The sequence below is a fragment of the Suillus discolor genome, assembly GCF_016758755.1.
Source record: "Suillus discolor strain FC423 chromosome Unknown F5147scaffold_10, whole genome shotgun sequence".
Lineage (NCBI taxonomy): Eukaryota > Fungi > Basidiomycota > Agaricomycetes > Boletales > Suillaceae > Suillus > Suillus discolor.
Window position 1 is genome coordinate 501,699 of NW_024541257.1, and position 14,886 is coordinate 516,584.

At 48.1% G+C, this 14,886-nt stretch overlaps 6 protein-coding genes across 6 annotated transcripts; 3 read left to right on the forward strand and 3 right to left on the reverse strand.

Annotated features, from left to right (window-relative positions):
* Positions 1-2,663: 2,663 nt before the first annotated feature.
* On the forward strand, positions 2,664-4,752 carry F5147DRAFT_786860 (laccase; the record flags this gene model as incomplete). Its single annotated transcript, XM_041442939.1, has 12 exons — positions 2,664-2,767; positions 2,818-2,869; positions 2,921-2,989; positions 3,045-3,194; positions 3,245-3,329; positions 3,379-3,406; positions 3,459-4,167; positions 4,220-4,240; positions 4,292-4,440; positions 4,508-4,531; positions 4,583-4,641; positions 4,697-4,752. Coding segments are annotated over 12 exons (1,506 nt in total), but the record flags the coding sequence as incomplete, so codon positions are not given.
* A 218-nt stretch (positions 4,753-4,970) lies between these two features.
* Positions 4,971-7,351, reverse strand: F5147DRAFT_22461 (thiamine pyrophosphate enzyme, N-terminal TPP binding domain-containing protein). Its single transcript, XM_041428692.1, has 6 exons — positions 6,919-7,351; positions 6,733-6,862; positions 6,577-6,679; positions 6,381-6,523; positions 5,424-6,328; positions 4,971-5,367 (listed from the first exon to the last, which is right to left on the reverse strand). The coding sequence occupies exons 1-6, from the start codon at positions 7,168-7,170 to the stop codon at positions 5,074-5,076; spliced, it is 1,827 nt and encodes a 608-aa protein (XP_041296410.1). The 5' UTR covers positions 7,171-7,351; the 3' UTR covers positions 4,971-5,073.
* A 482-nt stretch (positions 7,352-7,833) lies between these two features.
* On the forward strand, positions 7,834-10,024 carry F5147DRAFT_678920 (NADP-dependent oxidoreductase domain-containing protein). Its single transcript, XM_041436224.1, has 14 exons — positions 7,834-8,154; positions 8,211-8,254; positions 8,302-8,352; positions 8,402-8,473; positions 8,521-8,621; positions 8,670-8,795; positions 8,846-8,860; positions 8,909-9,002; positions 9,061-9,147; positions 9,197-9,268; positions 9,325-9,379; positions 9,428-9,684; positions 9,741-9,772; positions 9,825-10,024. The coding sequence occupies exons 1-12, from the start codon at positions 7,869-7,871 to the stop codon at positions 9,550-9,552; spliced, it is 1,128 nt and encodes a 375-aa protein (XP_041296411.1). The 5' UTR covers positions 7,834-7,868; the 3' UTR covers positions 9,553-9,684; positions 9,741-9,772; positions 9,825-10,024.
* Positions 10,025-10,101: 77 nt separating this feature from the next.
* On the reverse strand, positions 10,102-10,812 carry F5147DRAFT_743994 (uncharacterized protein; the record flags this gene model as incomplete). Its single annotated transcript, XM_041439645.1, has 5 exons — positions 10,102-10,155; positions 10,217-10,415; positions 10,498-10,559; positions 10,614-10,638; positions 10,724-10,812. 5 exons carry the CDS (start codon positions 10,810-10,812, stop codon positions 10,102-10,104), a joined length of 429 nt encoding a protein of 142 aa, XP_041296412.1.
* Positions 10,813-10,946: 134 nt separating this feature from the next.
* F5147DRAFT_570447 (uncharacterized protein) lies at positions 10,947-11,877 on the reverse strand (the record flags this gene model as incomplete). Its single annotated transcript, XM_041430990.1, has 6 exons — positions 10,947-11,166; positions 11,218-11,307; positions 11,424-11,450; positions 11,493-11,550; positions 11,662-11,699; positions 11,750-11,877. The coding sequence occupies 6 exons, from the start codon at positions 11,875-11,877 to the stop codon at positions 10,947-10,949; spliced, it is 561 nt and encodes a 186-aa protein (XP_041296413.1).
* Positions 11,878-12,213: 336 nt separating this feature from the next.
* On the forward strand, positions 12,214-13,318 carry F5147DRAFT_22608 (uncharacterized protein). The gene is made up of 2 exons (XM_041428704.1): positions 12,214-12,557; positions 12,607-13,318. The coding sequence occupies exons 1-2, from the start codon at positions 12,456-12,458 to the stop codon at positions 13,054-13,056; spliced, it is 552 nt and encodes a 183-aa protein (XP_041296414.1). The 5' UTR covers positions 12,214-12,455; the 3' UTR covers positions 13,057-13,318.
* Positions 13,319-14,886: the final 1,568 nt, after the last annotated feature.

Sequence of the window (14,886 nt, forward strand, 5' to 3'; positions counted from 1 at the left end):
TTCGTGCCGGATATTGCCAGGATTAACTCTGGATAAAAGCCCTATCTATCGCCGCTGTTTGTACTTCTCAATCCTCCAAATCCTGACCACAAGGTCTGGATGTTATGTATACTTGGTGTGCAGGTAAATCGTGTCCATTGCGACTTCAACATCATACTAACATCTCATTTGGTCTATGAGATGCAGTTGTCTTATTCTGTGGTATGAACAAGAGCGCAAGTACGATGTTACTACAGATGGGCGATGCAAGCCAAGGAAGCCCCAGTGTCATAACCTTAAGGGTAACGTGTCCAGTTCATTCATTTATTGACAACTGAATGGAGTCCAAGTTCAATACTGTGATGGTGCACTGATTGTCTACGACACACAAGATCCATACTGTTTCTCGCATGATATTGATAATGGTGAGTCATGGTCAGTGAACTCGGAGAAATGGATTGCGTTTCTGACATTCAAACGAAGAGTTCAAGCACCATCATCGGATCGGCAAGCAAACCCGATGAATCAATACCCGTGATGTAACCGGCTCCGACTTTGCAGGTATCATCATGATACTCCATCGCCTCTAGATACAAGTCCAAAGACAGGTAAATCTTGAATCAGTACTCATCAGCGGTGTCAGGAGTTATCAAGAGGGGCCTGATATGCCTGACGCTGTCATATCAACGTTCAGCCATACGAGCGGTATCGTTTCCGCTTAGTACTTCGAGTCAACATGGCTTGCAAGCCTAACGACACTTATATTCTCGGTTGGTAACTATAACCATAAAGCTCACTATCATCGAAGTTGATGGCCAATACTCGTGGTCGACTCCATCTAGATCTATGCTACAGAATAGTATTCCTTCATTCTCGAGATCAATCAGCCTGACGGCCACTATTGGGTGCATACAGATCAGAACTTAGGAACAAAGTCCGCGGCCATCTTGGGTTATGCAGGTTCTTGCGATGTGGACCCCGAGATCAGGACAACTTCAGACTCGGTCACTCTGAATGAGACTAACCTACACCCCTTATATCCGCCTCCTCCTCTTTTGATCAAGGAAGATGGCGTAGACGTCAAGTTCCGTCTGATTCTTGAGAAAAATGAGACCAATTTCAGCTTCCACAGCAACGGTGTTCAATGCACTTCAAATAGTGTCCCAGTTTTACTGCAGCTACTGGGCGGTGATGTGACGGGTTCGAATCTGGCACCTAATGACTCCGTATACACTCTTCTGCGGGACAAAGTTCTTGGAACGCTGATGATCCCCCATGCTTCCCTGTGAGTCCTTCTCATAATCGCCTATGCATATGTCTTTGATCGACAACAGACCGACCCTTTGACAACATCCATTCTACCTCTATGGGGTGCGTCTTGAGATGTCATCTATGTATGTACAACAGATGGTTTACAGCTTCGCTGTCATCAGTTATAATTACATCAACTCTGTCATGCACGATCCCATGACCACTGGAATCGGTGACTATGTAACTATTTGCTTCATCACAGCTGATCTCGAAGATTGGTCCTGCAGCTGGGCTAATTTTACATTCCTTTGTACCATCCCCGATGACCGGACATGTACTCGACTTGCTATCAGTCTACTTAGTTGTGCTGGTACCTACCCGTGGGTCGCGCCGCCGATACTTGTGGTCCCTTGCAATCTTCCTTTATCGATCCTCAGAGGTATGCATCGATCGTCCTTACATCTCGTTCCGTGCCTAGCTCTGTAGAAATAAGAATACTCGTGACCTATTATAGTCTGCATCTCGACTACCTTCCTTTCGCAGATTACCCGGAATGATAACAGCGCCTCCGAAAAGTTGCAGACATCTCGCCTGGCCTCGGTGGTCATCACGATTCACACCTTCGATCGTAAGGAGGTCGAAAGCCTTCCATACCACGAGTACTTGATGACAACAAGCCGCCGGAGTGGCATCCGACGAATCAAATGCCACTGGTAAACAATGGTATGGCTCCCTGAAACACCGAGATATAATAAAACTTAGCCTATCTATCACTTTCATCCTTCAGGTGTGTGCAATGTGCATTGGATGTGCGTTGACATCCTCATGATAAGTGACGTGGTGCACGTGGCGGTTGCAACCAGCGTACATAAGTCGACTCTGCTGCCCACACTCAGTCATTAAGCAACTACCACACAACTTATTATTACTGCTCCACATTTGAAATACCCCGAAGCATTGTTCATCCTGGTGATATTACTTCTTCATGCGATGCTAAGTTTTCATCTTTGTCTCAAGAACATTCCGAAGAGTCTGGAACCTTATTCCAACGCTTCGGGGAATCCATACGCCACTTGTAAACGCTAGCCAGCACCGAGAAATTCGCAAGATCTAAGAGCTTGTACTACCTCGTGCTGCTGAGGTGAGTATCATATGTAGTCTGAAGCTAAGTAGTGTTGTCGTTTCGTTCTACCATGTATCCAACTTGATCAGTGCTGACTTACAAGTGCCAGGAAGCCACTGGGACGATATCGCAACTGGAGATGGTTGCTTTATACTACTAGGTCGACAACTTCGATCCACGGCCCGGAAAAGATTCAAAAGAAGCAGGGCGAGGTCCAGATCCAAAAGGTGAATACAAAGTGCACTACTTAAGCAAAAGAATGTGCTGCATTTCGCTCATCCTCCGGGTCATGATTCAACACTATATATTGCTGTGCGTTCTGACAGGTCTTCAGAGTTACGCCGTTACTATTGGTCCAGTTGCTGACCTAGTCATCGCAAATGCTCAAGTATCTCCCGACGGATTTATCAAGTCGTGAGTTTCTGTATAATTTCCATCTTGCTTGATTACTGAGGTCATGGCAGGGCGGTTCTTGCTAGCGGCACTCTCCCCGGGCCTATCATTACGGGTCAGAAAGTAAGATTACTTTGTGTATACAAACTCTTCGCGATCTTATGTGCTTTCAAGGGAGACACATTCAAAATCAACGTCATCAATCACTTGAATGACGAAACAATGCTCACAAGTACCAGCATCGTAAGCACCAATTGGTTGAAACATAGAGCGTTTGATGATATTCTACCCTGGACAGCACTGGCATGGACTATTCCAACGCCATAGTAACCAAATGGACGGCGCAGCATTTGTGACGCAATGCCCGATCTCTCCTGGTCATTCTTTTCTGTACGAGTTCAATGCCGGCGAACAAGTAGGGACCTACTGGTATCACTCTCATTATGGAGTTCGTGTTCCGAGTGACTCACTTACAACCGATTACTGAACGAAACTCAGGTCCAATACTGTGACGGTTTACGAGGTGCACTGATCATCTATGACCCACAAGATCCGTACCGCTTCCTGTACGATATTGATGATGGTCAGTGAGTCAGATAAAGTGAAATTTCGATTCTGACACCTAAGCGAAGAGTCTACGGTCATCACGCTGATGGACTGGTAAGCCAAAGCTAACGGTTCTTTCGAATGGTTGACTCAGCTCCATTCTCAGGTACCACGTACCATCACCTCAAGTCCAGAGACAGGTGGTTCCAGACTCGGTGCTTATCAACGGTGTCGGAAGTTATCCAGGAGGGCCAGATACGCCTTACGCCATCATCAACGTTCAACCATACAAGCGATATCGATTCCGCTTACTGAACATGGCGTGCAAGCCCAACTATGTTTTCTCGATCGATGACCATAAGCTTATCATAATCGAAGCTGATGGTCAATACGTCGAACCGCTCGTAGTCGACTCTATCCAGATTTACGCCGCACAGAGGTACTCCTTCATTCTTGAAACAAACCGGCCTGTCGACAACTATTGGGTGCATGCGGTCCCAAACTTAGGTATAAGCTCCATGGCCATCTTGCGATATGCAGGCTCTCCCGATGCAGACCCTGAGATCAGGCTAACTCCAAACCCGGTCGCTCTACAAGAGCCTGACTTACACCCGCTGTATCCATCTCTGCCTATGCTGCTTCAAGAAGACGGCGCAGCCATCAAGCTGACTATCGTTCTTGCACAAAATGAGACCAATTTCAACTTCCTTGTCAACGGCGTGCAGTACACTTCTCCTACTATCCCTGTCCTACTACAGTTGCTGAACGGCGATGTGTCGACTTCTGAAATGGCTCCCAATGGTTCCATATATTTTCTACCAAGGAACAGGGTTATCGAGATTTCATGGATTCCTGATTTAGCCCCAGGTCGACCTGTAAGTCCCAAAGTATCATGTACCTACATGCAATCAACTGAAGCTTCAACAGCATCCATTTCACCTGCACGGGGTACGTCTTGCCCGTAATCTATGCACATCCATACTAATAAATGATTCTTAGCACAAATTCGCTGTCATCAGAAGTGCGGGCAGTAGCAGATACAACTACATCAACCCCGTATTGCGCGATACAGTGAACACCGGCTTTCTCGGTGACTACGTGACCATCCGGTTCATCACTGATAATCCTGGGCCGTGGCTGTTGCACTGGTAAGCATCGTTCGTGATACCTCGTCGTCGATGATGTTGATGACTTTGGGATTTTTGTGTGTACTAGTCATATCGATTGGCATCTATATTCGTGAGTTGCTTGTTTCTTTTGCGGAAGCCCTTTTGATTTGTATGAGCGCAGCGGGATGGCTTTGGTGTTTGCGGAGGCTTCTCAAGATGTAGCGGCTTCGCAGCCTCTCAGTGGTGAGTACATCGCACCATGGACTATTAGAGCTGGTCTGACGATCAGCGATAGATTCTTCGAAGCAGCTGTGTCCGATATATTATAGCCTTCCTCAACAAAATTTCTCTCTGCCACCTCCAAACTGATGGATGTGATTGTCTACCTCTGAGTTGTCAGAGACTTGTTTAGAGACACTCGTAGAGATAGAGAGATAAACTTTGGCTGTTCTAAGGACGCCTACCATTTATTGCAAAGTTTTAATCTACGTAGTAAAAATATACCGACAGTCAATCTATGGAGGTCGCACATCATCTATCGACGATGAGACGCCCAATGTATTAATGACATTCGTTAAATTCTAGGGGTATAAGCACAAACCCAACCAACCAATTTTACAGCATAGACCCGATAGCAACTAGCGCACCTTCTGTACCCTCGCCACTCAAATACTAAATACTCTCCAATACACACTCCACGATCGCACACCGCCGCTCTTCAACCACGATTCGCACAGCTTCAGACATCGTCTCCCACAGGGAATCACCCGCGGCGACGCGTTTTCCCCACGCCCACCCCCCAGTCGCAGCTACTGCGATACCCACATAGGCTGGCATGTCAGGCCCAAAGCCCACTGTAAGCTGATTTCCGGTAACCTTGGAGCCGTGCCCCTCGGGATGTATGCCCAACATGGAGAGTTTTGGTGATTTCCAGCCTCCGTTGTTCAGAACGATGGTCAGGAATGGCTGTCGTTCGATGCGTCCTTAGAACCCATTACTCAATATCAGTAAGTGGCACTCACCGTTTCATACCGCCTCGCCATCCAGAACGCACTGCTGGGCGCTCCAAACAAGAACGTACCGTCACCCACCACACTCACTACAAGTTCGTACCCCACTTTCCCTACACCCTTGCCTGCATTTACCCCTCCTAGCACCGCACCAACGCCCGCACCTAATGCCCAGCCGAGTGACGAGCCGCCGGAGCTCAACATGCCCAAAGGCGTGTCAGGATGCAGATGTGACCATGAAAGCGGGTAGTTACTGATAGTCTCGTTAAGGTAAAGCGTGCTCGCGGGATGCGGGACCTTATTCTCCACCGCCGTACGCAGAGCCCCAAAGATGCGCGAGGGCAGATACGGCATATTCGGTTCGGACATGACTGTCTCCGCGTTACGCATATCTGCGATGAACGCATCGTGAATCGCCTGTATGTTCCTAGAACGCGTGTAGTATCCTGTCGCTGAGCCTGTGCTCCCGGAGTTCAGGAGTTGGAAGAGCGCGACTTCAGCGCTGGCACGGGAAATGAGTTCTGCGACGCCGGCGACGTGATCCATGCCGATGGTTTCTTTGAGAGGGTCGCCAGAGTCGATTACGAAGATGCGGGCGTCATCGCTGGGGCGCTCGGAGTTGCCTTGATTGTCCTTGTTTAATGGGATCCATGGCACCTCTGCATCGATTACGAGGATTACGTCTGCTGTGCTGAGTAGTGGGGTGTGTGTGCCAGGTGCGAGGAAGGAAACGCCCACGAAGAATGGATGCGAGAGAGATACGTTGGTAGCGCTGGGGCAGGTCACGAATACAGGAATAGCCATCAGTCGGGAAAGCATCTCTAAGGCACCGACGGCTGCAGGATTCCGTCCAATGTACGACGTGATGATAAGTGGGTTGTTTGCCTGAGCCAGGGCGTCACCAATTACGTTCACGGCTGCAAGCACGATAAGTAACATCCAGTAGTCTCACTTACTATGGTAATTTACCTGAGGGAGAGAGTGCGGTTGGCTCGATCGAAGGCCATTTGTAAAGAGATGCGGGAGAGTTGAAAAGTGATTCATCGATCTCCTTCTCCAATACCTCCCTGCGTGCCCAAAGATATACTGGTCCTTTTGGTTCGCTTGTGGCACTGGGGTGCACATTTTAGCCAATTTTGAGTTCGAATGAACCAAAGGAGCTTACATTTGGAGGGCACGTCTGACGAGGTGAGGTATATTTTCGGGTGCGTTAATCTGTGCAGTGAAACGCATGTATTGCCTGACAATGGCAGGTTGGTCGGGTACATCTACGCATAAAGCATCTGAGGTTTGTCTTCAACCAATCAAGTGGGTATCTTACCTTGCATCCAATGAATCCACTCGTTCCTTGACCCCTTCAACTCTCCTTCCACAGTAGACGGGGATGCACCAGCAAACACCAGGATTGGAACCTTGCCTCTACTCGCATTATGGACGGCACCAGCTAGGGCCTATCACAAAGTGTTTGACGGCAATATCCTAGAAAGCCGAGCATATATGTACTAACCTGAGTTCCGACATCAACATGTACAATGACTGCGGCGGGCGTATTCGTAACCTGCGTAAATGCTTGTGCCGCGCTCAGCGCAGCCATTTCATTAGGGCAAGTGATTATTTCGACAGCGGTATTGCCATGGTCGGCGCGTTGGCGCTGGAGGTCTTCGAGGAGTGCAGGGTGATCAGAGCCCCAGTTGACGAATGCGTGAGTGATGCCGACCTGGGCTAGAGTGTGGAAAAAGAGAGAAGATGTGGTGTACATTATGGGCAACGATGGAGGGCAGCGCTAGATCATGAAGTACAGGTGTGTATATATAGTACTGACTATCCTGGGACCTGTGCCCAGTAGCATGGGATATGATGCACTTTCCTGGATTGACAAGCCGCATAAGCGCAATGCTGTGCGGAAAGTCGAGAGCTTGAGGTTAGATGGGTGGGAGATGAATACACAGTACTTGACGGATAATTATAAGAGCATATAGAAGTATTCAGTAGATGACGAGTTCATGCCTTTTTCGGGTAGGATATACAACGTAGTAGAAAGAATGCGTTCATGCTGACTTCGATAGCCAACCTCAAGGTTTGACTTGACCTGGTCCGAACTCGACAAGATCTGGTGGATTATTCAGCAAACAGCTCATTTACTCGCGAGACAATGTAACGCACGCATTATTCCATCAAGAACGCCCTGCAAGCCACTGTATATTCGTTTGAAAAGAACAATATTTGTCTGAACCATGCGGACCGATCATGAGATGACTAACGAAATACAAATGATAGTCTAGATTCAATAATGGAAAGCGACGCGGGAAGAAAATGATCAAAAATGGTATGACGCACGGCCGCCTTTAGCAGTCACGCGAACTGCTTCCGCGGACTCGGAATCCGTTCCGTGCTTATATACATGACATATATCAACTTGGCGTGAACCTCCTGAGGCCCACTGAGCCACGTCAATCCATGTCGTTCTCACAGAAATATCACCAACTCCCCACCTTCGATAAGCATGCTGGAGAACACGAATCTCTCCAACGTAAAGACCCGCGCAAAAGCCTGAGGAGGTCTCCTTTCCTCGTCATCGCTATCATTATGTTTTTGGGTGTTTCCATCCCTTGTATAAGGATGGCCAGGTCTAGGGCTTCCTTGTCTGCTTGCAATAGCCCACAGCGTAACTCTTCTACACTGGCTAATCTGCCTTCTCACTATACCTTACCATCGGGAGACAAGATTCCCTCAGTTGCATTGGGTACGGCAGCGGTGAATGCTTATCAAGTTAATGTTAAACTAATCATTGATTGTCAGGTGTATGGCAGGCTAGCCAGGGGGAAGTTGGAAACGCCGTAAAGGTACGTGCACCGCAGTCCCTCGAGTACTTACACTCACGTGCTTTTAGACTGCTTTGTCGGCCGGTTATAGACACATCGATGGAGCCTGGATTTATCGTGTACGTCCGAGTCCCTTATCGCGACGGACCTCTTTGACGATAGTTGCAGAACGAAGAAGAAGTCGGTCAAGCTCTTAAAGCGAGTTCTGTACCTCGTGAAGAGCTCTGGCTCACGTCAAAGGTAGTACCTTCGATTCAATCAGTTTAGCTCTCACTGAATGACAACAGCTTTGGAACACTTTCCACGCACCTGAGGACATTGAGGCTGCGCTAGACGAATCGCTTACAAAGCTTGGTACCGATTATCTTGACTTGTACTTGATTCACTGGTGAGGTGGTTACTCACCCACTTGTGCATTTTGCTGATTCCCAACAAGGCCTGTCGCATTCAAGGAGGGAACTACTGTTTTGGACGAGGATCTTACCGCCGATCCATACCCTACTTGGCAGAAGCTCGAAGAGCTTGTCGACAGGGGTAAAATAAGGAACATCGGTATCAGCAAGTGAGTTCCATCTTTGTCGAGTCGAACGGGTGCTGACATCTCACCGATAGCTTCAATATCAGAAGGTTTGAATGATCTGTGGTTTAAATCAACCTTGTTAAAATCTATCGCAGGATCCAGAATTTGACGGCAAACAATCTGAAGTACCAGCCAGCTGTCAATCAAGTCGAGCTTAACTTTTGGAACCCTCAACCCGAACTGTTGCAGGTATGTTTCCAGCTCAGACATCCAGACGCTTGTGCTCGAGTTCATGAGTAATCCGTAGTGGTCGAAGGAGAACGGGCTTCTTCTCGAGGCGTACTCTCCCTTGGGCAGCGACAAGCAAGTCGGAAAGTCTCTTTCTGTCCCCGAGGTATCATTTCACATCACGAGGACGAGACTCCGTCTAAACCCTCTCACAGGTTAAAGACATTGCATGCAAACTTGGGATCACCCCGGCTCAGGTTATCATCTCGTGGAGTGTCCAGCGCGGCGTATGTCGATATTTCTATAGCACCGTGTCATAACTCACCTTTCCAAACCTCAATAGACGATCGTCCTGCCGAAGAGCGTGACACCTTCTCGCATCGCAGAGAACCTTGCAGGTGAGAAAGCCCAAACTTTCGTGAAGCAGTATCACTCACTCCAACCAGTATTTGAACTCCCTCAAGAAGACTTTGAGAGGTTGGAGACAGCGGCAACTTCGCACTCTCCGCAGAGGGTGGTCAACCCGAGCGCGGGTTGGAAGTTGCCTTTTGATGTGTTTGACGGGCAGTGAAACATGTGTGGGATCGACGATTCTTACTACTATGCCACATCTAGGCTAGCGTTGCTAGCAATAGGCCAATTAGCAATCTTCCAGAAACGTTGTCCATCTAGCACTGCTGAAATGCGAAAACAGCGCAAGTTCACCTGACAGGTGCAATATTTTAGACCTTTCTGCAAGGGAAAGCTGACGGTCCACTTACCGGCTCGGGTTTCCGAGTTCTCAAATATATCCTACAATTGAGGATTAACGGGCTAGCTTGGGGATCATGATGGAACGTCCCACCGGCTGAAAGATGACATAGCTACAGGCACCAGCTACAGAAGCTCTGCGTCGGCATCTTGAAATATCATTGAGCTTTGAGGCCTGAGGCGCGAGGTATATACTATGATTTCTGAGTTCAAGCTCAGGCGATTGTGTGCAGTTTCTTGTAATTGACATGTACATAAAGGTGCAATGTCATGATACCACCCAGGTCCTGTTATCAATGAGTATGATGAATTGGTAACACGAATAAGAACCCCAACAATGAACGCGCAGAGGGATGACGCATGCTTAATGTTACAAAACGTATCTGAAGTCCCTGCTTTGCCTATCCGTCAAATCCAGGAATTCCTAGTAAAGTTAAGGTATCAGCCTTGTATACAAACTGTAATCATCGATTCACAGAACCCACCTTGTTGACCTTAACTTCTACACGCTTTCCATCCTCAGTGATTCTCTCGATCACATATTCCTCTTCAAGTTCATCGTCAACAGGCTCAGCATCACGGATCTTGTTCTCTCGGACGAGAACGACACGGATGAGAAGGAGAAGTACCGGACAGACGATGTAACATGCGCCCATCACAGCCCAGTGGCATGGGACGTGGTTACTGCGTATGTGATTCGAACCTTCCTTCCTAGAGTCTCTCGGAGAATAACCATAACCTACCGCGGCTTGTATTGTGTCTTCACATCAAGGGGCCAGCTGAGTTGCCAATGCAGTATGCTGAGAGCATGATGGCGTTGGTAACAACCTGCAGGTAGCTTTTAACTTGAGGAATAACTTCAATGAGTTACATATCACCTACCTTCTTCGTATGACCAGCAGTCACACTAACGACGACAGGATGAACCTAGGCACACTGACCCCAGCTATGAAGCAATGAGTACACAAACTCACACCAGGCATCAAACGCACTCGGGTACTGGCCGATCAAAAGTCCAGTCTAATATCGTGTAATGAGTGATATTGAAGACAACTAGGTAGATCGCCGAAGTAAGCCACATACTGAAAGTGAACAGAATGTTTCAGTTTTCATGGAACACCAGAGGGAAGGTGAGAGTGCGTACATGCTGTGGAGACGCTAGTGTCGACGATAATGCTGACGGATGCTGCGAAAAAACGACTGGCGCGCGTTTAATTAGTTTGCTTGGCAATCATGTGTGTATGGGAACTTACACCAATAACTAACCCGTAGGGTGTGTTCCGTCCGAGTGTAGGACATGGAGCTAACAATCAAGAATCCGGCAGTGATCGACCCCTCACATACGCCTAGCAACAGGCGCACAACAAGAAGCCCAGCAAAGTTTTTGCATGCTGCATGACATGCAAGTGCAGCTGCCCAGACGAAGACATTGATACTGACGCATGCTGTCATCGAAGACCATATCGATGATGTGTTTGAAGCCTACCTCATCCATTTTCCGACTGGGAATCTTTGAAGGGTAAGGTTCTGGGGATACTCGAAGATAAGATAACTGAGATAGAACGCTGTGCCAAGCCTGGAAGGTACATGAGGCACATGGAAGATCCAGTGGTGTATATCTTCTCACCAATTGTACCTGAAGATAGTTCAACATCAGGCTCAAGCGTCAACTCCAAGGTAAGAACAGCTTACTCATTCGTGGTCAGATGCGTGGCCTCCCTGATAACAGAGTCAGTCCCGGGTTTGATACACGACCCTTACTGAATTCCAAGGATGGCCGCAGAACCTAAGGTTGTCTTGTCCATGAATTGGACCCAGGCTGTGCGCGAGTGAGCGCTGATTCGTGGTGAAAACAGTCAACATACCAGTAGAGAGCTGGACCGCGATTGTCAGACGCGATCATCATTGATTCAAACAATGGTTGACTCACCACACATCAAAGGCATGACATGTCCATCAATTTTCCTCCTGGAACAAAATCATACAATGTTAATGTGCATACAGTCTTAGCAACGCACCTTATTCTCAAAGCCTCATCGGGATCAAGAGTGGAGGTTAAACCAGCGACGAGCTGAGCACCAGTGTCAACACCTTTAGTCGACACAAAAACCCCTGCCTGGAGTATACCGGAGGATTCCAAACTCATTTTGAGACTCCGGACGTGAACGTGTAAGCGAACTGTCACTGGATTCAGGAAGGACTTACGCCCTCTGAGACGACGTGTGACCATACCAGCTGCGCATCTGTCTGGTGGCATTACGAGCGAACACCATCATCACTACGACCTTGTAGTGCCAATTTACAACCCAATTTGTTCTCACCAAGCGGCTATGCGCAAATAATGCTCCCGGAGTCGCTGGTAAATCGGGGTTGTGTTCTCTTGACGTTGAGTCGCTAACGGTTCCGGTTAACGTTTATAGACCGAGGTCACGGGTTTACATAAATTATGTAAACCACGTTAGCACAAGTCCGACTTGGCTACCGTATCTAGTTACTAGGGACGCTCACACCTGGTTAATTTTTCAAGCTTCGGTCTTTGCGCTGACCCCAGATAACGCGAGCTTGTCGTGGTCGGCGACGTGCGGTTGGACGAGCGAGAAATGCGTGCCATCATTGATCCTGAAAACAACTAGAGACGTGCCCAGTGCCCACTGGGACACATTTTCTCATGGGACATGCTGTCCTACAGGGAAAAATGGGCTCCGGCCAGAAACAGTGTGCCTCATGGGGCACGCTATTTCTATCAGGAGGGCAGAAACCGGGTCTTCAAAGCACCGGAGAAGCATTCGGCATTGGCGTGAATCAAAGTACACGGAGACACCAAATGTGAAGTGACTTCATTTCGCTTCAATTTTTGATGACTTACAGAGGCTAGAAAGTCGCCACCCCGGCCCCCATCGCTAGAAGATTTCTTATTGGAGTCATTACGACGCCCGGACTCTATGTTGTAACAGGAACGGACTGCAAGAGACCCAAGGTCTGGCTCTATAGGCTACGTCTATCTAGAGATTCTAGACTACAAGCCAGGACTCCTGCCACCGCGCCAGGACACTTGCTACTGCGCCCGAACCTGCCTAGGTCTGATGGGACGCCCCGTTCCATCTGCCCATCTCCTCAAAATGCAACCGCCCGCGGTTGCACTATGAAAGACGAATGTGTGGGACTCCTAGTGCGAGGACCTGCGCCAGATCGCCCTGGTACAATGTACATATGTGTGGCGAAATGCAAGAATTCGCAAAAGATCTTTGTTATATCAGCCTGGAGTACTTATCACTCACAAAAAGCACCTATCCAGAGAAACGCACAAGGACGGAGTGTAAACTGAGAAGGTGGACAGTTGAGGAAGTTGGGCACCCATTCGCCCAAGTTGTCTTTCAAGAATCAGGTCTTCAACCGGCGCTATGTGCGTCTTCCTGTATGCGACTTAAGGCTATGAAAAACATCCGGCTGGAGCCTCATGTCGCACTTTCTCTCAGATTCAGTTGCCAGCCTGCCGAATCTGATGTCTTCATCCCTCGTCACATTCAATATGAATACCTCGCATATGGCCCTGGGTGAGCGGAGGAGAGAACGGTCCTGGGCATTCCTCCGACTTCATCCTTTCAGAGTAACTTGGAACACTTCTCTTTCATAGGTTAGCGGACCCCACAGGAAACTCACGGCGCTGTTACTGTGGGAAGAAGGCCCACGAATTTTAGTAGGAGAAAATGTTGAAAGACGATAGGGAGAGCTACTGAAGCAAGTAAGGTATCATATATCACGATGAATCGATTGCGATCTTACTTATGTAATAATTAGGATTTCGGCTCTTAATATCAATTCAACTTTGTCAAGCTCGTGTATTCAAGTGCGCAGAGCAACTTGCCCGTCTTGCCATCCCTGATCTTGATATTCCAGCGAGAATATCACTGCCACTGAACGACTCCTGTCCGGTAGACTTTTTTGCCGGTCTGATTAACATTCACACTGACTTCACACCGTGACATACTTGGTACTTGTGTCCTGTCCGCTGACCTTCCCCGTCTCGCCACAGGATCTCACTATCCCTTCCGCTTGGAACAGTCTTTCTAATTTTATGCTCTATATTCTGCCTTGTCATCCTCATCTTGTCAGCCGTGTCCTATCTGCGCGGTGGGCGCTGTTTGCTAGGTCCCATAGCCGGAGCGAGCCGTCATTCTAAAGTACGATCCGAATACGATCCGTTTGACACGCAGATGCACAGAAACCTTTTGTGATAGAATAATTCTTCATCTGCGAGATGACACATCGAATCCTGCTTTTTTCGGACGATAAGGTGAGCGGTGTAACGTTGAGACCTGGAGCGCCGACCATATCTTCTCTAAAAATAAATGTATGCTGACGATCACCCTAAGAAAGATGATACGAGGCCATCATGGGGTCTTTTCAAGTGCCAGACTTAGCTTTCCATCGAAATCAAGAACGATAAGCTGTCTTCCTTCTATATGGTCCGACTACGAGACGCTACCATCGTAAAATGAAGTTTCACATCAAATGGAAGGGACACACGTGAACAGCGACATCGAGTATTTCCCGTTCATCCGGTTTTATTGTTGATAACGTTGCTAATGAAGCAAAGTTAATCAACCTTGACGTGCTCCAGTAGCGCCTGCGCCAGCGTTGCACGATAAGGTACGCACTCTTGACCAGTCCATCCTGAACGAACATGGTGTGCAAGAGAGGAACCGCAGCACCCTCTAGCATCATATCTTATGATTGTAGAGGTCGGTCATAGGTAATCCAATACTTTTGCTTGTGACGTCCGAGAACCTCACCTCGGGCGCTCCACTGATATACCCAGACCGGTGGCGTAATAAGCATCACCTGCTCTTGAGTCTCTTCCACCACTCTGCAAGCACGAGGTGTACGGCATCGGATTGAAAATCATAAGGTCTATCCCGTTATTGAGATGTGTAGTCTACTACTATCGTGTTAATTTTGACCATAGTAGACATCTTTTCAGCTAAAGATGATCAGAGCGAAGTTATCGATTTCACACTCGCCCCAGTTCACAACTAGACCGTTGAACTCATCGAGCTCGCATGTTCGTTGACCTTAGCGGACTGGCTGAACTCAAAGTTTATATCGATTTCAAACTTATAATAGCATGGATTTGATATTCTGGCCTCATTTTCTC

What these genes read in the sequence shown, in the direction of transcription:
- F5147DRAFT_22461 (XM_041428692.1), bottom strand. Translation starts at nt 7,170, where the DNA reads ATGTACACCACATCTTCTCTCTTTTTCCACACTCTAGCCCAGGTCGGC. An exon ending in ATGTTGATGTCGGAACTCAG is followed by an intron (nt 6,863 to 6,918) that starts GTTAGTACATAT and finishes ACTTTGTGATAG; the next exon opens with GCCCTAGCTGGTGCCGTCCA. An exon ending in GTGGATTCATTGGATGCAAG is followed by an intron (nt 6,680 to 6,732) that starts GTAAGATACCCA and finishes CTTTATGCGTAG; the next exon opens with ATGTACCCGACCAACCTGCC.
- F5147DRAFT_678920 (XM_041436224.1), top strand. Translation starts at nt 7,869, where the DNA reads ATGTCGTTCTCACAGAAATATCACCAACTCCCCACCTTCGATAAGCAT. An exon ending in GATTCCCTCAGTTGCATTGG is followed by an intron (nt 8,155 to 8,210) that starts GTACGGCAGCGG and finishes ATTGATTGTCAG; the next exon opens with GTGTATGGCAGGCTAGCCAG. An exon ending in ATGGAGCCTGGATTTATCGT is followed by an intron (nt 8,353 to 8,401) that starts GTACGTCCGAGT and finishes CGATAGTTGCAG; the next exon opens with AACGAAGAAGAAGTCGGTCA.
- F5147DRAFT_22608 (XM_041428704.1), top strand. Translation starts at nt 12,456, where the DNA reads ATGGGGCACGCTATTTCTATCAGGAGGGCAGAAACCGGGTCTTCAAAG. An exon ending in AGTACACGGAGACACCAAAT is followed by an intron (nt 12,558 to 12,606) that starts GTGAAGTGACTT and finishes TACAGAGGCTAG; the next exon opens with AAAGTCGCCACCCCGGCCCC.